Source organism: Dipodomys spectabilis, unplaced genomic scaffold, assembly GCF_019054845.1.
Source record: "Dipodomys spectabilis isolate Male_0828 unplaced genomic scaffold, ASM1905484v1 ptg000175l, whole genome shotgun sequence".
NCBI lineage: Eukaryota > Metazoa > Chordata > Mammalia > Rodentia > Heteromyidae > Dipodomys > Dipodomys spectabilis.
Window position 1 is genome coordinate 2,432,994 of NW_024870852.1, and position 27,945 is coordinate 2,460,938.

A 27,945-nucleotide genomic window follows, 5' to 3' on the forward strand; every position below is an offset into this window, starting at 1 on the left:
AAGCCCAAGCATTTTACTAGCCAACTCTGACATTTGGACAGGTCAGTATTGATCATCCAAAATATTATGCAAAATATTATTTTTTTATATGGAGTATATAAAACACAAACGAGCATTATATTCCTTTTCTGCTGATTTATTCCTATTTCAAAACATAGGAAGCTAGTTGACTTACAAGAAATGAATAGGTAGCCTTTGACTTAAGTGCAGTGTACATAATGGAAAGTGCTAAGTTGAGAGGATGAGTAGGATTGGGAGAGATCGGGGAGAATCATGTAAGGGATGACACTGATTAAGATACATTGTACTCAGAAGTGGATATATTCAATTGAAATCCTTCTTTCAACTACTTAAAGATAACATATGCCCTTAAATTATCCTTCCCTACTCACAGGAGTGAATGACTTATTATAAAGAAAAATCAGGATCTTAGACTCAGGACTTCAATATCTCACAGAGAAGGAATGTAACAAAATATTTAGCCAGACAAAAGTTAATAGTTAGCTGTACAATATCTATAATGTACAAAATCTATAATGTGTCTATTTCTCCTTTGGACATTCAAACACTTAATGAGATTATTATCAATATTCAACAACCTGCTGATTGAGGAAAGGGGTAAAATTCAAGGAAACATGAAAAGAACATCAGATTTTTGCCCCAACTACAGAAAATCTCTAGTGTCCCTTTCTATTCTCTTGTACTTTTATGCTCCAAACCCATCTCTTTATTTTCTATTCTCTATAGTCTTCCTCTTGGCCCTTGCTGACTTAGAGGGTGTCTTAGGGCTGAGTCTGATAGCCTGGTGTGAGCTTGTTTCATCAAATGTTTCCTGTTTTGAGATGTTGGATGCAAATGGTTGGATTGGAATTGGAACCTGGTTCTTTAGCTTTTACAAAAAGAAAGTTGCAACTCATCTTCTGGTTAAACGGAGTTTATTTCATCATTTTCTGATTCTGTGTCTTTACCACCTCCACCTGGTAAATCTCTAACCAGCCTTCAAGACTCAACTTAAAAGTGACTTTCTCTGAGATTTTTTCCCCCCACCCTGCTGCTTGAAATCCTTTTTCTTTTGACCCTGATTATCTTTTTTCATAGAATTTGTTATATTATGGTAGTAAATTAATCCAGCACCTCATTGTCTCCCATAGGCTGTGAATTCTTTGGCAGTGGGAATGATGTTTTTCTCATCATTTTTTTATGTTATACAACAGCATTTAGCACAATGCCTGGCATGAAGGAGAAATAGCTGAGGAAAGTTTATATTTACAGGCTGGGGCATAGCTCAATGGTAGAGCATCTGACTGGCCTCACCAAGGACAAACAAAGAAACAATAGCAACAACAAAAAACCCACAATTAGATTCTAATATTTACTCTAGTTCTGTTGCTGATGTCTATGTTCTTCGCTTAGAAAACCAAAAACAATATATCCACCAATTAGTGTATTTGAATCCAATGTCATGGATTCAGGGCCTAGTTATGGCCTTCATGCTTCCTAATAGTTAAATGAGAATGGAAAAGCCCTGTGCTCACCTTCTCCATGATCCTGTCGATCTGGCGATTCTGTGTATCAATCTCATTGCCCATATCCAGGGCCATGTGACGGAGGTTTCCAATGATGCCGCTCACCTGCTCCAGGTTTTCATCCATTTCATTTTCTCGGGCATCATTTGTTACCCTAGGAGCCACAGAGTAATGTTCAAAAGATAAAAGATGGGAAGAAACCAGAATACCAAAGGCCTGAAGCTTAGGGCAAGTCTATAGACACATGAGGATCGCTGTTAACTGTCTTTAGACTACATTCAATTAAGGAAAAAAAATGTGTTATCTTTGGTATACTAGAAAATTATTATTTTGTCTGGAAAATATTCCAGTTTACCATGTTTCATTGACATTATACAAAAATTAATAGCTATCTTGGCCTAGAAAAGGTAAAGTTAATTTTAAAAATTTGTACAGGGTAACACACTATATTTAATATGCAAGGTTGTATCCACATGGGCTTGATTACAGAAATTAATAGTCTTTTTCAAATAAAATACTCTCCAAACGAAAGCAAAATAAAAAAATAACATTTTGTTTTGACTTGAAAACGAATTTCATTAGAGTGCTTGCCTAACAAGTAAGTCTCTGGGTTCAATTTCCAGCATTAAAATAGAAAAAGAAAGAAATTGCATTTTGAACCCTTAAATTTTCTTTCTTAAAGTTTTTTTTTTACTTCTTCATTCTTTTTCTTTGCCTTTGTCTGTCTGTTTTGTTTTCTCCTTTTCCCAATTCATTCCTTCCTCTCTCTCTTTTTTTTTCTTTTTTCTTTTTTTTGCTGGTCGTGGGGCCTGAACTCTGGGCCTGGGCGCTGTCCCTCAGCTCTTCAGCTCAAGGCTAGTGCTGTACCCACAGCACCATTTCCAGCTTTTTTCTGCTTATGTGGTGCTGAGAAATCGAACCCAGGACCTCATGAATGCAAGACTAGCAATCTACTACCGAGCCACCTACCCAGCCTTCATTTTTTGTTCTTTATATTGCCCAGGCTAGCCTAGAATTCTTGATTCTCCTGCCATTATGCCCAACTTGAGTTTCTTTTTTTTTTCTTTTCTTATGCCAGTCTGCTAGCACTCTACCACTTGAACCACAGCTCCACTTTTGGCTTTTTGGTAGTTTAGTGAAGATGAGTCTCATAGACTTTCCTGCCCAGGCTAGATTCCAACTGTGATCCTCAGATCAAAGCTTCTTGAGTAGCTAGTATTACAGGTGTGAGCCACTGGCACCCAGCTTGAATTTCTTTCTTTCTTTCTTTCTTTCTTGCTTGCTTGCTTGCTTTCTCTCTTTCTCTCTCTCTCTCTTTTTCTTTTTTTCCATTGGTCATGGGGCTTGAACTCTGGGCCTGGGCGCTGTCCCTGAGCTCTTCAGATCAAGGCAAGCTCTCTACCACTTGAGTCACAGTGCCACTTCTGGTTTTCTAGTGGTTAATTGGAGATAATAGTCTCACAGAATTTCCTGCCCAGACTAGCTTTGAGCCATGATCTTCAGATCTCAGCCTCCTGAATAGCTAGGCTTACAGGTGTGAGCCACTGGTGCCCAGCTTTTAATTTCTATTTTTAAAGACAGTGTACTGCATAGATGAATTTTTCTACTTTTCTGACATCTACCATCACATGATTTCCCTTTTTACCCAATTCTAATTTTAAATGTTAAGATAATTTTAACTTGAGAGACTCCAGGTCAGACAATAAAGGTAGAACTGGGTAGAAACTCAGTTTTCCTTCCTTGACCAAAAATCTCCAAGAATCAAATAGAAAATGAAATAACAAGTTCTATGCTCAGAGATCTCTGCTCCTTTCTTTTTCCACTTAGGGTCAACATCATTGGGAAGAGTAGTGTTAGCTACAGTCTGCCTCTTAATCCTTCTAGCTCCCAAGAACTCCAAAGATAGCTATCTATTAAGGCTGATTAGTATTTGGTCATAACTTAATGCCATGGATTTTCAAGTGGCATTGTGAATGGGTGATTGCAGAGTAGAAAATTGTGAAACAAGATTTATTGCTTCAGCTAAAAATGAAGTGAGAATTGGGGAGGGAGGAGTAGGCTCACAAGGGATTTAACTAACTTTCCACTGTCCAATTGGAAGGTTAAGAAGATACTTGTTTTGCAAACAGTAAGCACTTATTCCAGAAGAGTCTTATTGCTTGTGGAAATAAGAAGAAAAAAATGTTTGGAGGGATTAGACTGTTTCCTTATTGGCAATTTTCGTTACAAATTAGCCCATTTTGATTTTTTAAAAGATGTCTAGGCCAGAGAACATTTAAAAAAAGGTAGAGAGCCAGTCCTTATTTTCTCATATATTGAACAAATTTGTTTAACTAATCATCAATCACAAACATGCACTTAGAGTTCAGTGGTGCTCAGACCTTATTGCACAGTAGACTCATCTGAGAAGGTATAAAAAATATACATGTTGTGTCTCATGTCCAGAAAATTGATTTGATTGCTGGGGATTGGGGTAGGCCCTGATTTTTGTTTCATTTTGTTAGCTTTGTTAGCTGATTCCGATGTGCAACTATTGGCTTAAGAGACATTGGTCTAGTTTCCCTGGGAGTAGAGAGAGGTAATAGCTTCCTGATATTGCTAGCCTATTACTGCCTCATCAATCACTGTTATTAACATTGAACACCTCTGTAAACAGTTTTTTTAAAAAGATTTGTTTAATTAAATTCATGACAGTGTAGTTGATAGCCTGATTCTGTACTGTAGTCGTGTCATTTTCTTTATCCAAGGATATTCTTCTAAATCAATGACATAAGCCATAGTTTGATAAGTGCTTTGTGCATTGGAGCTTGATGCTATTACCATGAATGAGACCTTGGTTATTCTGTTGGAAGACCACATGAAGATGAACAAAGATGTACCATTGATGGTTCTAGCCAATCACCATTTGAGACAGGCCACCTTGGCTCATCCCACCGCTATTTGTTTACAATCCCAAGAAGTAAGCTCAGAAAAGGCTTGAGCAAGAGCTCTCAGCCAACAGATAGATTGATGAGTACTAAAATGATGGGCAGGCTGATTGTCCAACAACAGAGAACTACTCCATAGTGGACTGTAGGAAGCTTACCTGCGAATGAAGCCACCACTGATGGCCATCTGCTCCCGTTCATCCACCACACGAGCAGGCTGGCTGGCAACCACTCCATCCTGATTATTGCCCCAGGCCTTTTTGTAAGCATCACTTGATTTAAGCCTATACAAAAAAGAGGGTGAGTGACAAGGCACAAGGGGGAGCAGTAAGCTCAGAGCAATTGTTATTTCTTCAAGCGAAGAACCGAATCAAGCAAAATGAGTCTTAAGTCTGAGGCATTAGAGAATACCGATATATCATAATCTGGACCCAAATAGTTGGCCACCACCATGCCCCAGCTACTTAGCCTTTTCTTTTCCAATTGAGTCAATTGCAATCAATGGTCAAGACTGAAATCGTTGGTTTGTTTGGCAGCTTTAATTGAATTTAAGATAGAGATTTCGTAGCTGGAGTACATTCAGTTCTATTTCAGTAACGTGATTATATTTTGAGACACAAAACATAGAAAAACATACTGGCAGACAGACACAAAACAAGACTGCCAAGTAGAGTTGTGTATGTTACACCACAGCAACACAGTGTCAACCAGAAAAACATACTTGAGACCACGATTTTACACACCATCATGCAAAGATCCCTGTTGAATACTTTTCCCTCAACACACGTGTGGAGCTAACATTTCCAATGTTTCATGAAGGACACAAAGGCCTGGTGGTTGGCCAAGGATAATGGTCTTTGAGTTGCCTCTAGTATGATTTGAATTAGATAATATATCGGTACTTCCAAACAGTCACCATACATCCAGAGTTGATGTACAAACCTTTGTCCACAGAGACAAAAAGTAAAAGAAGCATAGTGAAATGAATGCAGGAAAAGAGAAGAGAGAACAAGCCATCTAGCACCAGGGAAACCCCTCTATATCTTCTTCATGCACCAGCTACAGGCATGAGTAGAAAGTGAAGCATTCTCATTGAAGCCAAACTACTTCAGAAGTTGACCATTCTCGAAAAAGGCACTAGCAGGACAGTAATAGCCTTCATGAGGATTTGAAACGCAGTTCAGTAGCTTCTTTGTTGGGTAGAAGGGCAGGACAGAGAGAGAGAGAGTGCTTACAAACTCCTACTTCAAACTATCCTGGGTTGTGACAGTGGAGAGTGGTTTGGAACTGGTGTGGTCTCCATGGGCTGTATTTCACTGAGCTGCCTTGGAGAGAATCTTAAAATCCAGGCATACCTTTTTTTTTGTGCCCAATAGAAACATGTGCAGCATATTTTGGTGGGTGTACTGTAATTTAAAGCAATCAAAGATGTTTTTAGGTTCTTTGCATAGTAGAAACCACATGCTTCTTAGTCCAATAGACACCCTTGGGTCCAATTTTTGTATTTTTTCTTATAAAGACATCAGAATTTAATTTTCTTTTCTTCCCTTCACTAGTGAGCCCAAGCTATCCATTTGAAATTGGCTCAAACCTTTGCAGATTGGACATCAAGAAAATTGGCAACCAATTGGAAAATTGCAGCGATAGAAATTTCAGCAACTCTCACAATTCAGGGTACAGCATCATAAGGCTCTTTGATGGCGGCTGCCATCAAAGGGCCGTGGGCCCAATCAATGGGAAAAGATCCCCAAATTAATTTAATAGAGTTTAGATATTGGTAACTCCCATCCCAACTCCCTATCTGCTTGTATTGAAGAAGCTGTATGGACTCTGTGATGTTTTCTGCTATGTAAAAATGTCTGATAGACCATCTTTGGCAAAGTTAAAGGAGGAGAAAATATGCGTTTCCAGAAGAAGGCAAACCACTGCACCCACAATGCTGCGCATAGACTCACATCACTGCCGTACATCTATCATAGTCCTTCGAAACATGCCGAGACAGGGCGAAGCCCTCAGATAATCCAGGGCACCACCAGCCACTGCGTTGTGACACATGGTTTTTGAAAGCATTATTTACACACAATAGGAAACACTTGGTCAAGCTTTGAAGCTCAGTTAGGGTCTCTTGTGTATTAAAGAATTTGTGACCACTTATAGGTGGAATTCTCATAGGGGTCATGTTTCATCTGCACCTTAGACTCCACCCAGGAGTGGAGCGGGGGCAGGGAGGAAGCCTGCTTCCTCCCTTTCTTCACACACAGTTGATGAAGAGGGGAATGTATTTGTTGGAGTTCACCACAAAACAGATGGAAACCTCAAGATGGGGCAAGTGGCCTTTGCAGAAGACATACAGTTCAGATCTTGACTAACTGGAATGCTTGCTGAGCAATGAGTCATTTTGGTGAATTATATGATGATTAATGAATTGTGGAGGAACATTATGTTTTAAGGGTAGTTGGGCCCGTCTTAGCTTTGTAGGATTTTTGAGCCATTTATCTGTTTGATAGTCTTTGGGTAGTAAATGGCAGTGGTTCCATGGCAGTGGTGTATCTTCTTCTTCCAAACCAATTTATTGTTCATGATTTTTTTTTTTTTAAATGAAGACATTATAGGAGGATGGAGATTGAGTGGGACAATGAAACTCTATGTAGATGCCCTGGAACAAAACATTTAAAAATCTGCGATATGATTTTCGTTTCCATTGCCCTTTCTGTTTGTGTGTAATGTGGAAGAGACAAAAGCATAAGGGTGAGAGTTCCAGTGAGCTGGATTCCAGTTAGTCAGCCTTTACTGCAGATCATTCTTTTTGAAAACATGCTTGTATTTATTGGTAAATTGAGCCCCTCCCCCTCCTAAGCAGGAAGTGGGATATTTTAAATCAGCCTCAAAGTTTAAAGGATGTGAATGGTCATATACTCTGCTAAAAATGACATTGAGTTCTACTCTAAAAACTAGGATCAGGAGAGCTTTTTTGGGGAGGGGGAAGGCTTCTTTTGAAAAGGGAAGCAGGAGGGGAAAGGGAGACTGGGTTATGAGTTTAATTTTCCAAATGCATGTTGGACAATCCATGCATGCATTTATTATATTTTAATGGCTAATCAAAATGAGACTATCTTCTAGAACCTTCAGTTTCAGGTTCCTTCTGTTGCAAACCTTTATAACCACATGTCACATTTCTGCTACATTCAAAAAAAAAAGCGTTGCAGAACCTTTAGAACAGTTGAATGTTTTGTGATGTCGTGCATGCAAAATCTACACATTTCAACATTTCAGCCAGTGTACAAACAGATCTTCCAAGGGGAAGTATTTAAGAGGGCTGGGTCCAATTTAGGCCAGGCTTGAGCACTGTTGGTCACAGGGCACACTGCCTTTCCCTGGGTGCTGCTATAGCATCTCATGACCGAATTGGGGACGAAATGGGCAATAGGAAGGGAGAATTTCTGTCATACTCTCTAGCTTACAGAATGCTTACTTTGGGCCAAATTACCTGCCCTTTTCACTTACGAAAAAAAGTCAAGCCTTGCGATAAGTGATTCCCATCCTCCAAACTTACCCACGGCCTTTTCTAAATCTGCAATTTTTGTTCTTGGGGTTGGGATTCATCAAGTTCCCTAGGTACTTCTATGTCAAAGTACACTTTCTGGAAAATGTTGAAATGTTCATCAATAAAAGTTGCTGACAGTGAAGCTTTCACTGTAGTATGCCTGATTTTTAATGCATCAACAGTAATTCCCACTAATATCATCTATGCTATGAGATGAATGCATTGGAGACGGTATTGATCTGTTCTGCATGCCACATGCTCATCCTGCCTATGAGCCTGCAGGAATGAGCTGGTCAAGGCTTGGAGATGGGCCTTGGGAAACCAAAGCTTCAGGCAGGCAGGCAGCACCTACTTGTTACAGGGACACACACAAAGCCCGCAGAATTTTCCTAGGTCCGTCAAATTCTTTTCTGCTTCTTTCATGTCCTTATTGATTTGGTCCATCCCTTCCTCAATGCGTTCCAGTTGTTCTGATTAAACACAAGTATTTTTATCCCCACAGAATGAAGCAGATGGAAAAGGACAAAGAAAAAAAAAGACAATGCTTCAGACATTCACTTTGACATTAAAAAAAGAAAAAAAAAAAAAAGAAAAAGAAAGAAAGAAAACTGGACGCCACAGATTAGAGCTGGTACCCCAGTACCTACTTGTTACAAGGACATATGAAAAGGCCACAGCATTTCCCTAAATCTTTTAAATTTTTCTCGGCCTCCTTCATGTCTTGGTTGATATGGTTCATGCCTTCTTCGACACGATCGAGTTGTTCTGGTTAGGACAAAGGGATGATAGTGTGGAATGAATTTTTTGGGGGTTTCCAAACAGAACGTGAGAAATGACTATGTGAAACAGAATTTGAAAGAGAGAGAGAGAGATTACAATGCATTGGCCCAGAAGATGCATTGTTGCAGATTGCTGAGGTCGCCCTAGGCAGGCATGGGTGGAAAGAAATGAACAAGAATGATGCTTTAAAATAGTCTGCAGTTGGAAGATGAAAGGATGGGGTCAGGAGGCCTGTTTGATTTTGAGTATCCAGAGAAACAGCCCAGCATATTCCCTCACTCAGACACTAGTGAACCCAAGAGAAAGAAAAACAGAGTGTTAGTCTACATTTATGGTATTTTCATTTAATGCTAATAGAGAAAGTTTCCATTTCAACTTCAAAATATAACAAAATCTTTTCATTTTTAAGTATCTTCAACCAGATAAAGGTTGAAAATCATGTTCTTCTTTGGGGAAAACAACAGCATTAATTTGCAATAGATTTGGATTGGTTTTCTTCACTTAGCAGTGGCTATGTGGGCAAAAATAGATCATTTTTTTTGTCTTTTTCTGTATTTAATTCACAGAAGCTGGAAAAGAAAGCAACATCAGCCAGGCAATATTGATAGTACCAGGATGTTTCAATTCCTCTCTCATCCTGCCTTTATTGCTATGAATGCTTTGGCTGGTTTTTAACTCCTCCAGCTGCTGATTCTCCAGGGTCTGCAATGGGTGGAGGGGAGGGGATACAAAAGGTCAACTCCAGGAAGCCAACAGAGAGAACAAATGTCTCCTTGGAGGAGGTGTGATAGAGTAGAACGTAGAATAGCATTGAGCTCTTCTGGCTAGCAAGGATGACTTTAGTGTATCTAAGATATAGATCGATAGTCACAAAAATAAATCATACTTCTAGGTTGTTAGGGTTACAAACATCAACTGGATTTATTTTTCAAAAGGCATGCCATCAAATTGAGGTACCTACAATTCTGATGAAGAGAGTTTTAAAACTGCTTTTAAGCTCATTCATGAACAACAGCAAGGATATATCCTGCCTGTCATCTAATTACAGGACCTAATTATATTGCCATTTCGCTTTTCGTCTATGTTTCATGCATGCATGCATGCTTATGCCTCTAGGAATAAAGTCATGCTTAGAATAAAACTGAGAAACACATTTTTAGCCTAAGGGCATACATAATCTCTTAGAAATGGTTTCCCATTAAACTGGATAGTGGAGATTGTCACTGCTAAACCAAAGATTGGTTAACTGGTGACCCAAATTAAGGAAATCATGGATTTGGAATAAAGCTCTTATTTGTGTGCCCTTTTGTGAGGTAGAGGGATAGAATTCAGGTTATTAAAGACAGAAATCTATTATCTCTGCTATGCTTTAAAAATGTCTGATGGAAATAGAATTTCAGTTGTTTATCGCTGGATAAAAATACCTAAGGGGAATAATGGTAGAAGGCCAAAGAGCTTTCATTAAATAAATGCAAGTACAATGATTTTTTAAAAAGAAAATCATTTGTCACAAGCTTTCTAACAAGTCTATTGATTTTTAGAGTTTGCTGAGTTATGTTTGTGAGTGTATTTAAGTGTATTAGGACTTCATAGAACATGTATGATTTCTATGAAGATGCTTCTTAGGAAATGCTTGAAAGCAACTAATGTCTTCATTTCTTTCTGGCTGGACAATAACATCTAGGAGGCTGGTGCAATACTATCATGCCACCTTGTCTTCTCCCTTGCTAACCTAGCTTTCTGGCTGTTTCCTGTTTAATCTTGGAGTCTGAGCAAAGAACATTGAGGATGGCAGGAGTTATTTCACTACTTTAGCTCTGTATGTTGGGATCAGAGCTTTAAAATTCTTTGGCCATGACACTTGAATGGTTGGTGATTTGTGATAGATCCACCAATGGCAAGAAAGTCAAAATCTGAGTAGATGTCTTCTATTAATCTCATCTAAGTAAAGCAACATGAGACTTGTGGAATCTTCAATCTGAGCTAGTAGTGGTATTTCACCTCTGAAAAGTCGAGCCACTCGGGAGGTGGACATTGGGAAGATGGAGGTTTTAGGCCAACCTGGGCAAAAAGTTTGTGAGAGTCTCATCTCAGCAAAGCATGTGGTGGCATACGCCTGTTGCCCAAGCTCTGTAGGAGCCCATAGATGGGATGATTATAGCTGAGTCCAGGCCGGGGTTGGGGAGAAAATACAGAGATCCTATCTGAAAAATAATCTAAAGCAAAAGGAGAGGAGATGTGGCTCAAGTGGTAGAGTACTTGTCTCACAAGCAAGAATAAGTATTTCAACTTGGTTAAAAGGCAGAACACACTATTGATCTACTATGCTATTTGATGCTACTGATCTACTGTGCATGCCTTCATGAGTATATAAAATGCTGCTTTACACGATTTTCACTTTCCTTAACATAAAAACTCACTTATAAAAAACCCCACGTATATCCAATAGCTACCATATTGGACAGTGAAGCCTTGGTCAGTCATAACTGCTATTTAGTGAGTGGATGCTAGCAAGAGGAATGTTTTTCTCAAGTGCACTGCTATAGTGCCAGGAGCCTTCTAAGACAGTTGATTGACTTTTTGGATGGGGCTTGAGTTTGTCTTTCTTTTGCAGGAAGTGATGGTGGGAGATTTCACTGTTTAGCTTGAAGTTCATCTTCATAGACTTCTTAAAGAGGCACAGCTCAGCCATCAGAATAAACAGAATAACTCAGCAAAGACCAACAAAAAGAATGAGAAAAACAAAAGGAAAAGGTTAGATCATCCAAGGAGTTTTCCTGGGACACAAAGTTTGGTTTTGGTTTTGTTTAGGGAAATAAAAGTCCCAGGGTTATATATGTCTGTCTCCAGGTCTATCTGTCATGCTCACTGCTCCTTGTGGTCCCCTGATACCTGGGTACAAAACAAGAACCCTATACAGCATTTTCCAGTACAACCGTCCAGCTGGCCAGCCTGCCATGGTCTGATTTGACCTGACAGCAAGTGGTATGGTCCTTTAGAAGATGGCTGTTTCTTCAGGCTCCTGAGCAGCTGCGAGGTAGAAACAGTCAACACTTTTGGCAATTCAGGTATAGACAAAATTAGTAAAGCATGATCAAAAAGAATTGCAAAATGGTTTACATACATATGCAGAATTCAAAGGCATTTATGAAGGCAATGAAGACAGTTGTTGACTTACTCATATTTGTCATTGAAAAATGCCTGGACTACTAATAGAGTAACTATGTAATATGGCCTCTTCAGCGGAGGCAGAAATCTCCCATCTTTTTGCAATTTCATGTTTCTCTTCACTATCAGCCTATTTATCACAATCTAACAAACCCAGGCTATCAAAGCAAATAGCCTTAAACTGAGGAATTTGGCCCTTACTCTGGTATGGCCATAGCTGGACCGCCTAACTGAGAAAATTCACTGTCTTGCAAAGAAATCTGTCAAATGGACAGTCTGTTCTGTTTCTCAAAGAATAATATATTGTAGCGCTTGACTATCATTTCTGTTTAACAATTGTATTTTCTGTACTTGTATAGTGGGTATGGTACACTACAGTCTCTAGATTTTTATCCATAATAATAAAAGGATATTTAAAACTCAAGTAAGTGCATTTAGTTCTTTCTGTGTGTCTGTCTCTGCCTCTGTCTCTTTCTCCCTACCTTTTGTTTGTGGTGCTGTGCATGTTAAGCTGGTGTTATATCTTTGAGCTATCTCCAGCCCCAATTTCTTTCTCTCTTAAAAAAAATCCACGTGTATATCTGATTTTACATGTCTTCATGTCAATGTTGCTTTGTACTTAAGGGAAAGGTATAATCTGGGATCTTTCCCAAGTTTTCTCTCTGTTCCTACTCTCTTCACGTGGCCAATTAATTCAAAGCGATAGTAAGATTGGAATGCTAATTATTTGAGCAGATATGTTTTAATTTTGCTCCAGAAATGAAGTGCTACTCTTCTATTGTTTATTTATTTATTTTTAAAAGAGGCAGTGCCTTACAATATCTAGAATTTCAAAGTCTAAGACATTGTTACACAGATCAACCCAGCAAATGTTTATAATTGTAAAAAAAAATCCCTTTGGGAAATTATGAAGCATGGCACTGAGCTAGACTCTTACTTGGGATTAAAATTTGACAAGTGTATTTTGAGTATTTGAAAGAAAGTGATAGAGTTGATGTTAATGTTCAATTGTGTTTTTTGCATTTTCTTAACTTTTTGGACTATTTGATATACTTTTCTTTCAAAAGTTTATTTTTGGATAAAACAAAAGTTCTTTTTTTTTACAGCCATGGGGAAGTGTGGCCCTTAGGCTTCATTAACTTTGTACATATGAACTGTAACAAGTGCATGGATATTCAGGCCTTCTCTCATCTGGATGCTTCAAGTCAATGTATGAACACAATGAAGCTACCAGAACTGAACTTTTCCTAATATAGTGCTCTTCTTATGCATGCTCCCTCTCGTCTTAATGTGGCATTCTCAGAGCAGTAATCTGGGGCTTTGCCTACCCAAATCATTCCTTGTCAAGCTTCTTCTATAGGTGTCAACCTACACTGAGGTTCAAAGGCTTTCTCTGCCTACTTCTTTCTCTATATCTTTACCCCAGACCCATTCAAAACAGTCTCTCAATAAATACCTTACACTTTTAATTGCTTCATAGCATTTTGGTCCCAGAAGACCCCAAATGATTTTCCTTCATGCCTTTCCTGTTTCTACCCGAACTTTCCTTACTTCAGTAAACAAAGATTTATCTCATTTATTGTATTGGTTATATATGCCATTTATGGCCAAGCCACAGTTGATTTGATTACTCTCCCTCTTTAACAGATATTTAGGTTCTTTTTAGTCTTTCACAATTGTAAGTAAGGAATAAACATTTCTCTTCTCTGTAAAATGTGTATTTGCAGTATACAATCATAGGAATGGAATATCTTGGTGAAAAAGTTATTCTTCAAAATTTAAATAATTTATTCAATTGCTTTTCAAGACATTTGTATATGTGTATAGTACCCAAATATATAACAAGAGTTTCTATTTTCCCAACATATTAGTCATTCTGGTTATTATCACTTTTAACATTTGTGTCAATTTGATAAAGAATAGCACATCATTAACATTGGTGGTTGAAGCAAAATTTTCGCATGTCTGCTTGTAAATTGCTGATTTATGTCGTATGACATGTTTTCTTTAGTTGTTCTTTCTTTGATGATATGCAAGGACAGTCTATATTTTAGGAGAATTGTTTTATACCTATTGTCTATATCTTCTTCCCAGATGAGATTTTATATTTAGATACAGTGTCCTATGCTGTGAATAAGTTTCATATTTTTATATTTGCCACTTAAAAACCACTCACAATCCTGCATTTTTCTAATGCTTCACAAACTATGAAACTATGTATTATGATAACAATTAAGAATGGAATTGGGCCAGGCACTGGTGGCTCTCGCCTGTCTGTAATCCTAGCTACTCAGGAGGCTGAGATCTGAGGATTGTGGTTCAAAGCCAGCCGGGGCAGGAAAGTCCGTGAAACTCTTATCTCCAATTAACCACCAGAAAACTGGAAGTGGCGCTGTGGCTCAAGTGGTAGAGCGCTTGCCTTGAGCTGAAGAGCTGAGGTTCAGCACCCAGGCCCAGAGTTAAAGACCCACGACCAGGGGGGAAAAAAAAGAAAGAAAAAAGAAAAGGAAAAAAAGAATGGAATTGGGTAAATAACTTGTGACTAAAATTATATACAATATCATCATATGGCTAAATACATTGAACAAAAGAAAACTGTTTTACTTTCTAGTTACCACTTTACAGTACAAAAGAAAAAAAAGGATGTTACACTGAAAATTAAGAGAATGTTACACTAAATTTTTAGGTCTCTAATTCTTATTGCTTCAAGCATTTCCATAACAATTTTAAATACAGGTCAACTATTACAGTTGGCTCAATTTCCTGTTTTCTGAATGATTCCCTTGTGCTTATATACAGTTAAAAATAGCATCCAGTTATTTAAGGACTCTCTACAGTGTTCTGAAAAGTCAAAACTGCCAGACACAGAGTTAGGATGGTCAAAAGAATCAGACAATACAATATTCTAATTCCATCTAGGTGTTATTGGAAGGAAACCAATTTCTGTGGAAAATTTGGGGGTTAGGAGAACAGAGGAATTTTCACTACTTTTCAAAATAATACTCTTTTAAAAAACCACCTGTCTTTGCCTTCAAAATTTTGTTCTCCTAACATAACAGAGATCACAGTACCATTCACTTAGTTATAGAGAATGCATCAACATCTCCACACATTTACCAATCTTTACAATAGAGCAGGAAAACTAGCAAGATGAATATTCTTGAACCTTTACACCTGCATGCACGTGTAACATATTTAAAAAATGGCCACCTGCAGATACACAAAGAATTTAAAAATGCGACTTCCTTTAGATGAGAGGAATTGTTCTTACTGAAGAAATCTGAACTTACCTCCTTGTTCATCCAACATAACCAAAGTCCTGATACCAGCATCTTTACTCTACATTCCAATAATGGTAGCAAAGTTGAAAAGGAGTTAGAAAGAGAAAAGAGAGAAAGAGAAATCAGTAAGGGAACAATTAGCCCTAGAAATGGAAAATGAAGAAGGACCAAAGGGGGAAAAAGGGAGGAAATATGACAAGGGCATTAGGAGGTTAGGGAGGGACCCAGAGGAATGGGTAACCTGTGCACTTTCTCTATCAGTGATCTTTCAAGGTAGAAGGAGGGATAGGGCACTATTCCCATGAGCTAGGGCTGGGGCTAGGGCTGAGGCTTCCAAGATGTCAGGTGCTGGGATACCTATACTTAACATTACACTATAATTTTATACCTGGAAACAAATAAAAACACTTTAACTCTCCTAACTGCAAACACAGAAAGAAAATCTTTTAAAATCTTCTTACATTGAATTTTCTTCCCTGCCATGATTGATCAGAGTCTCCATGGAGAAGGCATGCAGAAGTCTTGGGTTAAGATTAGGCTTATCACAGCTAAATCTATCGCAACTAAGCTAGAAAGACAACCAACTAATTGGGAAAAAATATTTACCAGCAATATATCAGACAAGGGGTTAACATCCTGTATATACAGGGAACTCAAGAAACTAATCCCTCCCAAACCTAACAAACCAATTACTAAATGGGCAAGGGAACTAAAGAGGGACTTCTCAAATGAAGAAATAAAAATGGCAAAGAAACACATGAGGAAATGTTCATCATCCCTGGTGGTGAAGGAAATGCAAATAAAGACAACCCTGAGATACCACCTTACCCCAGTCAGAATGTCCCACATCCACAAATCAGCCAACGACAAATGCTGGAGGGGATGTGGAGAAAGAGGAACCCTATTACACTGCTGGTGGGAATGTACACTTATACAACCACTTTGGAAAGCAGTCTGGAGGGTCCTTAGAAAGCTAAAGATTGACCTCCCTTACGACCCAGTCATACCACTTCTAGGCATCTACCCTGAACAACAGGAACCAATATACAAGGACACGTGCACCTCCATGTTTATTGCAGCACTGTTCGCAATAGCTAGGATATGGAAACAACCTAGGTGCCCCACCACAGATGAATGGATCCAAAAATTGTGGTATCTATACACAATGGAATATTATGCAGCCATTAGAAATGACAAAATAATGGCATTTGCAGGGAAATGGATGGAGCTAGAAGGAATCATGTTGAGCGAGGTAAGCCAAGAACGAAGAGACAAACGGTACATGGTCTCCCTCATAAGTGGATGCTAAATCCAAAAGGTTAGTGATACGACAAAACTAACAGGACTTAAGAAACAAAGAACTCCCGCTCATCTGGTTGAACCACTACTAAATATCCTCATGCTGCTGATCACAAATATGGTATATAACATGTGAACACTGTTATATATTACAGACTGTGGTAGACAATTTGCTCCAGGGAAGTTTTGTGACTTTGAAATTATGTAATCATTTAATCACAATCAAAAAAAAAAAAAAAAAAAAAAAAAAGAACCTCGGGGAAGGGAGGGAGGGAGGGGATGGTAGGGGGAAAACAATGGAGGGGGTAACAATGTTCAAGAGGAAGTGTACTCATAACCTCACTCATGTAACTGTGACCCTCTGTATAGTAGCTTTACAATAAAAAAAAAAAAAGAAAAAAAAAAAAAAAGATTAGGCTTATCACAGAAGAATGTGACTTCACCAAGGTTGAAAAACACAGCTCAAAAGGAAAGTCATTCTCCCATTTTCTCTTTATGGAGAGAAATTCTCCAAGATTTAAAACAATGGGGTGGAGGTGGGGGGTGGGGGGAATGAGATCAGAAAGAAGGGCTCTTTCGTTTTGAAATCTAAAATTATGCACAATGATATACTATGAGAAAATAACTCCCATAAAATATTGCTGCAGTGTTTCTGTGAAGAAGTCTTTAAAAGGTAACTTCTCATTTATGGAGAAGGTATACAAGAGAGATGACTTGCATTCTCCCTTTCTAGAATTTTAACCAGTGAAGCCTTTCAACTTTCCCTTACTGTACTTGTTGGCTATCAGTGAAGCCTTTCTATTATAGAGTAACTGTTAATCAGCATAGAATGGAATTACCTATAGTTTGATTTTTTAAAAAGAGAGGTGTTAGGGAAGGCCAAAATTTAAATGCTATAACATTTCTTTCTTTTCTTCCTTCCTTCCTTCCTTCCTTCCTTCCTTCCTTCCTTCCTTCCTTCCTTCCTTCCTTCCTTCCTTTCTTTCTTTCTTTCTTTCTTTCTTTCTTTCTTTCTTTCTTTCTTTCTTTCTTTATTGGCAGTCCTAGGGCTTGAACTCAGGGGCTGGGCGCTGTCCCTGAGCTGCTTTTACTCAAGGTTAGTGCTGTACCACTTGAGCCACAGTGCCACTTCTGGCTTTTTCTGTTTATGTGGTGCTAAGGAATCAAACCTAGGGCCTCATGCATGTGAGGCAAGCACTCTACAACTGAGTCACCTTCCCAGCCCCTGCATAACATTTCTAAAAAAGCTCTTTTAGTCTCTGTGAGCTCTTATAGTCTCAGGCTTGGAGGATGCGAGCAGTGAACTCTGCAGGACACAAAAGCTTATGTTACTTTGGACCATATTTGACAGGCTTAAGGGGCCAGACCAGGGTGCTGGGTAGACAATGATGACACAGGATGACCTCAGTGGTATCCATGAAGAAAATGGTACTGGATTCTGGGATGGAATCCTGGTGATTTAATATCCTAGCTGCAGGGCCTCAGGCAACTGTCCTTATTCTGTGCCTCAGTTCATTGATTTGTAATACTGCAATCATATGAGATTATGCCCTATTAAGTTCTTATATGAACTTAATAAATCAATACATGGAATGTGCGAGAGTGGAGTTTAACTTATAGTAAGCATGATCTAAGTGCCATAAAATACACACATTCATAAAATGTACCTAGGCAAGTAAAACATACCCTCATCATCTTTTAACATCAGACACTTCTACTTCTAGAACACTACCTCTCAGTCTTTAACCCCTGGCATATGACTCATCTTATTAAATTTTATATTCCTAGTCCATAGTGCTGGGCCCAAGATTCTGCATTTTTAACAATCTCCTTGATATGTTACTGTTACAAGGACACACACAGGAGCAGAGAGACTCTAGGCCACAGAGATAATTCAAGTCTATTTCTTTAAATTTTTTATGAATGGAGTTTTATCTATCTGAACTTGTTTTGCAGTGAGTTCTTTGGCCTTTTCCATATATTTTAGCCAATGCCTACATGATCAAATTATAAAAAGCAGGTAGCCTTCAGGCATATTGATATGATAATGCAGGCAGAGGTATTTTAGAGAATTTTTTTCCCCTGAAGAATCAATCAAGGCTGTACCTGGTGTCTCTGCTCTATTCTGTTTGGGACAGTGCATGGAGGTAATGTTGGTGATTTTGGGTTGGTCAGTCAAGCTCTCACATATTTATACATCTTGATATTTTATTTTATATAGAGCACAGCGAGTACAATTTCCTCTTTATTTAAATAGGGAAGAATTTTTGTTTTAGTATTGGAATGATGTGCAGGGGCAAGAGAGTCTGAACTTGTTTTGATTTGAGAGGACACGAGTAGAAACTTCTGACCCGGCACTCAGGAAAGCTGCGTGGTGCTGGAAAGGTCATCTGACCTTTTTAGTTTTCCCATATCAATGATAAGATGCAAGTAATCTCAGTATGAGAGACAATTTGGTCTGTGAGCAGAACTGAGATCCCAGAGTCAGCAGCCCTGAATTCTAGTTCTATATTTGAAATCTTGTTGCACTACAGTCAAAATGCATTGTGTGTCTCAGCTTGCCCAGCAATCAGTTGAGGACAGGAAGATGAAATAAACTCCAGAAAGTAAAGTCCTCTAAAAGTCAGTTCACCTTTGATAGGAAGCAGAGTCGAGTTCAGAAAGGAACATGTTCAGAAAGCAAGAGGCAGGTTATATTTGGGGCAGAATCTTTACAATGACTGGTTTTGTTCCCTTATGTCTTGTCCCCAGTGGAAGAATTCTCAAAAAACAAATATTGTAGGAGTTGTTGTTGGAATGAAAGATAAATGTGCTGTGTAGAATTCATTCTCTGGAATCAAGCAGACCTGGTTTTTAATGTTATCTGCAACTTCTAGCCATGTGTCACAAGCAAGTTATCTAAATACTGTGAGTCTCAAATTTTCCCATGGTAAAATGGGTGTCAAAGTAGTAGTAACATGTAGCAGTAAGAATTAAAGTAGGTAATACATATTTGACGATGATGGTAATGATAATGGCTCTATGTCCAGTACCTGCCACATATAGGTTCTCTATCCACTATTTTGCTAATGTTTTCTATCAAAACAACTAGGTCTTTGGGAGACTCAGAAGCTCAGAGGAAGGATAGGGAAGGGGAAAATACTAGAGGGGAAGCAGAATATTATTTTTTCCTGTTCCTCGAATAGCAAGGAGCAAGAGCAAGAAGAGGTGGTTCTATTTTTATCTTAGTTCAGTTCTCAGTTTCTGAGATGGGTGGGAAGCAGCTTACTTAAGTACAAGGAGCTGGAGATAAGAGAGATTTTACTCTTTTTTGCTTTTGTGTTTTCTTCCTTTTTTAAAAGAATTTCTTTTCCAACTTTTAAAAATTTCATGTTTCTTTATTGCAGGATGTACTAAGACTATGTTTATGGAACAATAACAAAATGATTCCTTTGTCATATTGAGATACTTTCCTGGAAATCTACTTGACCTAAAGGAAGGTTATCTCAGGATTCTTGAGTTCTAAAGACCCCATCTGCATAACTGAAAAGAACCGCCCAGCTTGATCTTCATTTGGAGTAAAAAGGTTGGCATAACAGAAATGCAGCTTCAGAATGCTTATACCTAGCCAACGTGCTTTGAAAGACAAGTTCCCAAAATGTTCATCATATATTAATGCTTCCATAACTACTCAATGAAAGTTATATCATGCTTTCAGATTTACGTAGATCTAGAGCAGTGTGGCTTTTCCTGGGCTTTGGTTTTATTGCCCAAGGCATTTATATATAGACTTCATTTTTGCATTTAGAATTAGCAGAGTTAAATTTACTTTTCTCTTTGCCTGCAATCAAATAATTTCTCCTTGGAAATACCTTAGTGATTTTCTTACAAGAATCAATGATTCTCTCTATTATATGCTCAATGCAGGTATAACCTTGAATTTGGAGAGCTATTTATATTTTTCCCTGTAATATGTAAGTTTATATCTTTCCTCTGTGCCAGAGTTAGGCATTCCTGTTTATTGAAAAATATCCACCAAAACCAAGTTCCTACATCTAGGCTGGAAACCAGACACTATAGCACTATGTAATTGCTACTAATCTTTTTTTTTTTTTTTCTTTTTGGTGGTGGTAGTTGCTCTGCAGGTATTCCAATGCTTAGCTACATACACTTCCATACTGACAGTCTTACCCTTCTATGGTCTGCAGCTTTTCTGAACTTCCCTACTGACCTCTTGGTAATTTTATATTGTCCTTGCAACTCATATGACTTCTATTAAAAATCAAGTCCTTACCCTTGTCATACCCTAGAGTCTATTGGGGGTTGTGTGAAGTTGCACATTCCACTGAAAGCAAGAGTGTTTGCCTTAGGGACACTTTCCAATTTTAGTAACCTTTCCTGTCTTTGAGAATGAATTTCAATAAGTATTCAGTTGAATTCAAATTATGTAGCATTGATGAATTTTGGGATCATGGGCATGATCTTGATATTCCAAAGCTCGGATTTTCCAAATGATTTATGTCCTTTGTGAATATTTAATGCTGATTCTCTTTAAAGAGAAGTTTCTTTTTGATTGAAAAGTAGAGCACCATGTGACTAGTAAATGCCCTAGATATCAGGGGTGTCTGACCATAAATATAAAATAACCCAGAAGGAAGTAAGAGCAAATCAATCTACTCTAATAATGACTGGCTCACAATTTGCTAAGGATAGGAAATGATATAACCTCCTCATATTTACTAAAGGCAGGAAATTGCTTCCTTCTGTGTCTCTCCTTGTTATAAGATTCAACTTTGTACTTGATCGAGAAACTCATTAGGAGAAACAAAAACACATAATTTGACAATTCTACTTCAATCAATAGAGGCTTGGGGATTTCTTTTAACTTAGAATTAATTATAGCAAGCACTGATTTTTCAGTTGGTAGGCACTATTTGCACATTAAGAAGACACATGAAAAAGAACTATCCATGCCTCTAAACCTCTGAAGAGATGCTATTGCTCCAACATTCCCAATAGTCTGGGAAATATGTCACCACTGCACAGGTGGACAAAATGGAGACAGTTCTGGCATTGTAGAAATGTACACATGCCCACATAACCCACAAGTGAAAATAAAAAATGAAACTATAGTCTATGTTTGAACAATAAGATAGTCTACAATAAAATAATGACATCACTTTGCTTCTGGGCTCCCTTCTCCCTAACATCAAAATTCATGTAGCAACATTACTAATGTTTGCTCCTCTGTCTTTTCTTATGACAAGCTTGGGGAGAGTAAGTCTATGTGAGAGCCCTACCAGTATTCCTAGACTTAGGTACTTGCCTCCTTCTTGGTCCTCAAGTATTTCTGCATGACTGGTGTTCCCAGAACAGAGCAAAGAACACATTTCTCTTCATTTAGAGGTACAATGCTACTCTCTTGGGTCAATGCTGGTCTCCTGAAGGGGGGCAATTTATACTATGTTGCAGTCTAAAATCATCATTTTTAAAATACATTTTTAAAGGGAATTCATGGTTACCACCTTCAGCCTACTCCTCCTATGGCAATTTATGTTTAGCTGTATTTTATTCATAGGTGAGAACCGGGGCTACAGATATAAGGTAAGGGGTCAGCTCCTATAGTGTAAGAGGTAGTTCCTTCCTTTTAGCCTTTGAAAAATTTGTGAGGTGAATAGGCTTATTTAATTGTTCTGCCAGAGAAAGCTCAAGTGCTCTGAAAATGATAATCGCATATGAATTTATACATTAATAAGCAGTAGGACTGAAAGTGTACCTAAAACAGCATTCACTGAATAAAAACCATTAGGCTTGTTTTATTAGGTGAAGATAAATATAGTCCAACCCATTCTTTTTCCATTTCATCTCTCCCAATGGGCAAGTTCAATTAATCCATTTATTCTTCCTGGTTGACTGCTGCTCTACCAAGTTGGAACGAGTGAAGCTTATTGCAAATGTTCTTTGGATTCCATTATTGCTCTCTGCCCTATTTTACTAATTTAAAAATAGTTTGGGAATTCATTAACTATGCTTCACAAATGGATGTATAACCCAGACTCAGGAATATAAAAGAGCTTTTATATTTTAACACTAGATTTAATTTTTTCTGCTTTTTTCCCATTAAATTTTAGTATCTGAATCTAAAATAGAGTTCTATTTTTTAAAGGTATATACGTGACTAAAATCAAAACAGAATTTCCATTGTGGTAAGAGATGGGCATCACTGTCATTAGAAATACAGAATTTAAGTAGATAGCTCCTTAATAGATTAAAATTTCCTCTCATTTGCTTAAAGTGATTCAACCTTCAGGGAATCTTGTTTCTCTGTATTTCACACTACAAAGATGGTCTGAACTACCAAGGAGAGGGGATTTACCTTGACTGCTAACTGGCAACTAAAATGCATCATATTCATTTGGAAGCTTCCTAATAGCTACATTTAAAGTAGAAGCAACTGGATCATGGCCTAGGGAAAGGAATTAGGGAGTAGAAAAATAACAGCATGAGGGAATTGTTCCTTTATTTTAAAATACAGTCCCTCCTTACCTCTTCAACCAGTTGCAGCATACGACGGGTACTTTCCAGTGACTGAAATTTGAAAAAAAAATCATAAACATTATGAGTGCAAGAAGCAGAGATTTTGGAACATCACAAATATATTCTTCATTCAAGAAACAAAAGGGTCTTTATCACATATTAGTTTAAATTTGCAACTGAAACAAAAAATGTCTTTCTATTCTCAATCTCTTTTCTATCAGGTTTCTCTACACGATCACATTCCCTAAAGCAATTACATGAAAGTTTATTTTCATAAAATCAAAACCATATGAAGCTGAGCTTGATATCAAAGACAAAGTAATCTGGAAAAGATAATTTTGTATGCTCAGGATGCATGAAAAAATTATCTCAAATACTCTAAAGACTAATTTGGCCTCCCTAGGCTAGGAATATTGAATATTAAACACAAACATAATTTTTCATGAATTAAGATGAGTATAACATCAAGTTTCTTCTTACAAAGCTCATAGAAATACAATTGGAGGTTGTTATCAATACAAATTAAACTGTCGCCTTAGGGTGATAAGATCAAGCATGTTTGGAGTAACTAGCCTATAAGAGACAGCTAAAATAATTATCTGTATTCTTAGATAAGGGAAATTGTGATGGAAAGTCTGAGCGCAGTGCTAGTCCCTCAGGCACAGTCTTGTCATTTTTTTCAGCTCCTTTGACACTCCCATAACTCAATTCCCAATGTGATTTCTCATAGCCATGATTTTTGAGTGAACAAACTTATTTTAGGCAAGATTTTTCAGGAACCTGGAAGATGTTAATTTTTCCTGGAAGAGATTTGTGAAATAGAAAGAATGTAGTGGTATGTCAGAAAATGTCTAACAATTAGCTGTCTAGAAAATAATAAAAAATTCATTTACAGGTCTTCAAGTTTATTGTTTTACTGATATAAAGGATGAATAGCACTGGATTCACAAATAATATAATATAATACAATATGGGTTAGTTTTTCTTTTGTTTTCTTCTTTCTTTCTTTCTTTCTTTCTTTCTTTCTTTCTTTCTTTCTTTCTTTCTTTCTTTCTTTCTTTCTTTCTTTCTTTCTTTCTTTCTTTCTTGTGCTTTCTTTCTTTCTAGACTAGTGCTCTATCTCTAGAGCCACAGCACCACTTCTGCCTTTTTTTTTTTTTTTGAGTAGTTTATTGGAGAGAAGAGCCTCTCAGGGACTTTTCTGCTTGGGCTGGCTTCAAACCACGATCCTCAGATTTCAACCTCCTAAGTAGCTAGGATTTGGGTGTGAGCCAGCAGCTGGCCTTTAGGTCACTTTTTGTTGTAAATTTCACTTAGCCAATTGAGTCTCACAGGAAGCTCCTCTTGACTTTTTTTCTGAATTCTGTTTTTGCTGCTAATTGTGTGAGGAAAGAGTGTAGTTAGGGCATGAATGTTGACTGGATAATTTCATTTGTCTTCATGAGTAACAGAAAAATGAAATAATGAAGTCATGCATTAGAACTCAAACCAAAGAGGAAAGAGATTATAAAATCAGTTTCCAGAGGATGGACGATTTCCTCAATATTTGGTATGATTCTTAGTGTTATGACAATATTCTTTTAAATTTGATCCACATTACGAATATTTTCACTTATTTGTGAACTGTAATCAACAAAAGCATAACTAAAGCTCCCATGTGTGGTATTTGTAGATTCTGTTTTGTAAATCTTGCCCTGCCTGAATTCTAACTGGGTAATGATGTCACTGAATGTGGAACTGGGAAGACCCATGGTGGGCAATTCCATGAGACTCCCAACCCATAGATGAAATGGTTGGAAATAACTCAAGAGCACAAACAGTAATAGAATGTAGTAATGTAGTAAAAAGTAATGAATTTTGAGAATGTAGTGCTCTTGATTTCAGCAGAATCCATGTAATTGTCACGTTATATAATTCAATTTTAATAATAGCCGTGCTTAGCAACCAGTTTGAAGAGTGTTAACAACCAGCTCCAAGAACTGAACCAGACGCAGCACACTGTAAGACACGGTCAAGACAGTTTTTCTTAGATGACATAGAAAGATTTCTAGAAATCAAGAATGTAAGCCAAAACATTAATGATTTGAATACAGGTTTTCTAATCAACCTGTCTTAGTCTGCAGACGATTGAGCTATAAATCTTGTCACTTTTCTTTTTCTGGATCTCTTCCTTACCTCATCAGCAAGCTGGTCAGCCCTCCGCTGCATCTCCTCCAGCTCATTGCGCATGTCTGCGTCTTCGGCCATTGTAGTGGTTGGGGTGGCTGGGTGCCTAGACCCAGGAATCAGCGATGAATTTGGTCACAGAACCTGTGAAGAAGCAGATTTGAAGATGTGTGAGTTTTTATGAGTCCATGTAGGTGTCTGCAAAAGCTGGAAGATCTAAGAGGCTCACAGTGCTGCCCTGGCTGGAAGGTATACTCAGACGGGTGCAAAAAATTAGGCCATTTTTGCAAAGATGACAGGAATGCATATTTGATGATTTCATGCATGAGATAGATACCTGTCTACATATATATATGTATATATATATATGTACATATATATATGGAGGGAGAGAGAGCGAGAGAGAGAGAGAGAGAGAGAGAGAGAGAGAGAGAGAGAGAGAGAGACAGATTCCTCACTCTTTAGATCAGACTGGCCTATAACTGACAACTTTCCCCACCCCACCATCTCAAGGTTTGAAGTATGGGCATATGACACTTTTTCATATGAAGTATTTTCACTTTATTTATCTGTTTTGTGCCGGTACTGGGGCTTGAACTCAGGGTGTGCATATACCCTTTAGCTTTTTCACTTGAGGCTGGTATTCTACCACTAGAGCCACAGCTCCACTTCCTGAAGTATTTTGAAAGATACAAACCAAACAAGGATGGAGAATAATGGGATAAAGGCAAACAGTTCTAGATTAGTACACCTTTAACTTCACAATTTCTTTTTTATTTTATTTTTAATGGCTTTACAGAGATATAGTAGGCATACCACCAACCCCACATTTTTGTAGTGTGAAATTTAAAAAATTTGAGCATGTGTAGACACTCAGGAACCCATGAACACAATCAGGAAAATAAAAAAGTTCATTGCTTCCAAGAGTTTCCTTATTCTCTTTGTAATCCTACCCAACCACTCCATTCCACCCATCCCCACCCCATTCTCAAGTCCAGAAAAGTACTCTTTCCTTTCTGTCCCTTCATGCGGCATTTCCTGGAATGTCATACACATAGGTGTGCTTTTTTGGGAGGAGGAGTGGCTTCTTTCACTTGGTATAATTATTTTGAGATCATCCATGTGGCAGCATGCATTAGAAGTTCATTCTGGTTTTGTTGTTGAATACAATGTCATTATTATATGGCTTTCTCAACTGCTAAGACTGAATTCCTCTGAAACTTTAATTTGGTACATGCTACTAGAATTTTTTTTTCAGAGTTATCAGTCTTGTGAAGCAAGTCTTACTATTTAGGGTTCTTCGATTGGAAAAATCCTAATGTGAAACATCTTTGGAGATAACAAACTTCACAGATCTTTTCTACTCTGTGATTCTTGGACAAAGTGTTAAGCATAAAATCACAGCCAAGAGAAGAAGAAAAGTTTCAGGGTTGCATTTTGCTACTAACATTAAGAAAATCTTAAGTTTATGCTATGTTGGTTTTATGGCTAGCTTGTAAACAAAATTGACAGAACATGGTTCTCAGCTCATGGTATAACACTGTAAATGCTTTGTGCTTTCCTTAAATATAGGTCTCTAGTTTAGAAATTAGTGACCTAGGAAACAGAAACTGGAGAAAATTTATTACAAGACAATTGAACCTTAAGATAAATAGGAACAAATTCCAATGATCCCCTGAGAGGCAGGAGATATACCCTCTAGAATAAAATGGTGGATCATTGGGAAAGTTGGGTGGTTTATGGGCCAGAGCTTCTTGGAGTGGGCAAGAGCTTTAATATCTGAAAGACCAAGTTGAACTGTTGGCTCTGGCACTCAGAATCCAGGTGACTCTGGATAAGTTCATTGTCTTCTCTGAGTCATCGTTTCCTCAACAAGACAAACCATACTGATCTCAGTAGGGTTAAGGGAATAAATTCCGAAAGTTCCTGTCCACTTTGGAAGAATTGGGGTTTAATATTCTGAAAGCTTGTTCATCCAGAATAATCCCCATACATTTCGCAAGAAGAAAAAGAAAAAATGGAATAAATTCAGGCTCTGTTAATTAGCTTGCCATTACAGCATGCTGCTGTGGTACCTAGGGCCTCCAGAAAACTGAAACCAAGGGAACCAGAAGAATATGAAGTCTCCCGTCTCCAAGCAGCATTTCTCTAAGGATTACCCGATGGGAACAAACAAGTTGCCTCTATCTTTGTGCTCCATCTTTGTGATTTGCCACTTCGTTTCTTAGAGTTATATGTTCCTTCAGACCTGTCGTACTTCTTAGATTTAGTTGCTGATGAATTTTGTGCATTCTCTCTCCCCCTCTCTCTCCTATCTCATGTGTTTCCTTGGCAATTTCCTCTCTAAGTTGCTATTCTCATCCTGGGAAGAACAGCTGCGGGGGCTCCAGCAAACTGCACAGGACTGGTTGATGGGCAGGTGGCCTGCTGGCAGAGAAGCCATGTGGCAGATACTCTTGTTTTCATGGTTCCCCACAGGAGCACCCACACCTTTGTCTCACTTTTAAATGTGGGCTTCTGTCTGAGGCTTTTAAGGAGAGCTGATGTTTTTGACAGGTTTTAAAAGCAAGAAAGGAATATCCACCTGCCAATGAGAACTGCTGGAGAGCAGGACTTGAGTGCATGTCCGCTCTACTGTTGGGATGTTCACTGTTTGATAAATTGTCCCACAGGCCCCAGATTTCATGCATAATGCATATTAGCACTGTAGGAGACAGGCACAATGGTGTAGAACACCA

The 27,945-nt window shown here is 38.1% G+C and overlaps 1 protein-coding gene across 3 annotated transcripts in view; it reads right to left on the bottom strand.

Moving 5' to 3' along the window:
- Snap25 (synaptosome associated protein 25) overlaps positions 1-25,288 on the bottom strand; it is a 30,710-nt gene extending 5,422 nt beyond the window's left edge. The window contains exons 1-6 of one of the 3 annotated variants that reach the window (XM_042694692.1): positions 25,217-25,288; positions 23,051-23,092; positions 15,236-15,284; positions 8,350-8,467; positions 4,612-4,725; positions 1,536-1,680 (exon numbers count right to left, since the gene is read on the bottom strand). In XM_042694692.1, the coding sequence (XP_042550626.1) occupies positions 1,536-1,680; positions 4,612-4,725; positions 8,350-8,467; positions 15,236-15,284; positions 23,051-23,092; positions 25,217-25,288 (540 nt within the window). Of the gene's footprint in view, positions 1-1,535; positions 1,681-4,611; positions 4,738-8,349; positions 8,468-8,644; positions 8,763-15,235; positions 15,285-23,050; positions 23,093-25,216 lie in introns of all 3 variants that reach the window. The other 2 variants (XM_042694691.1, XM_042694693.1) reach the window with 2 other exon arrangements.
- Between the last annotated feature and the right edge of the window lie 2,657 nt (positions 25,289-27,945).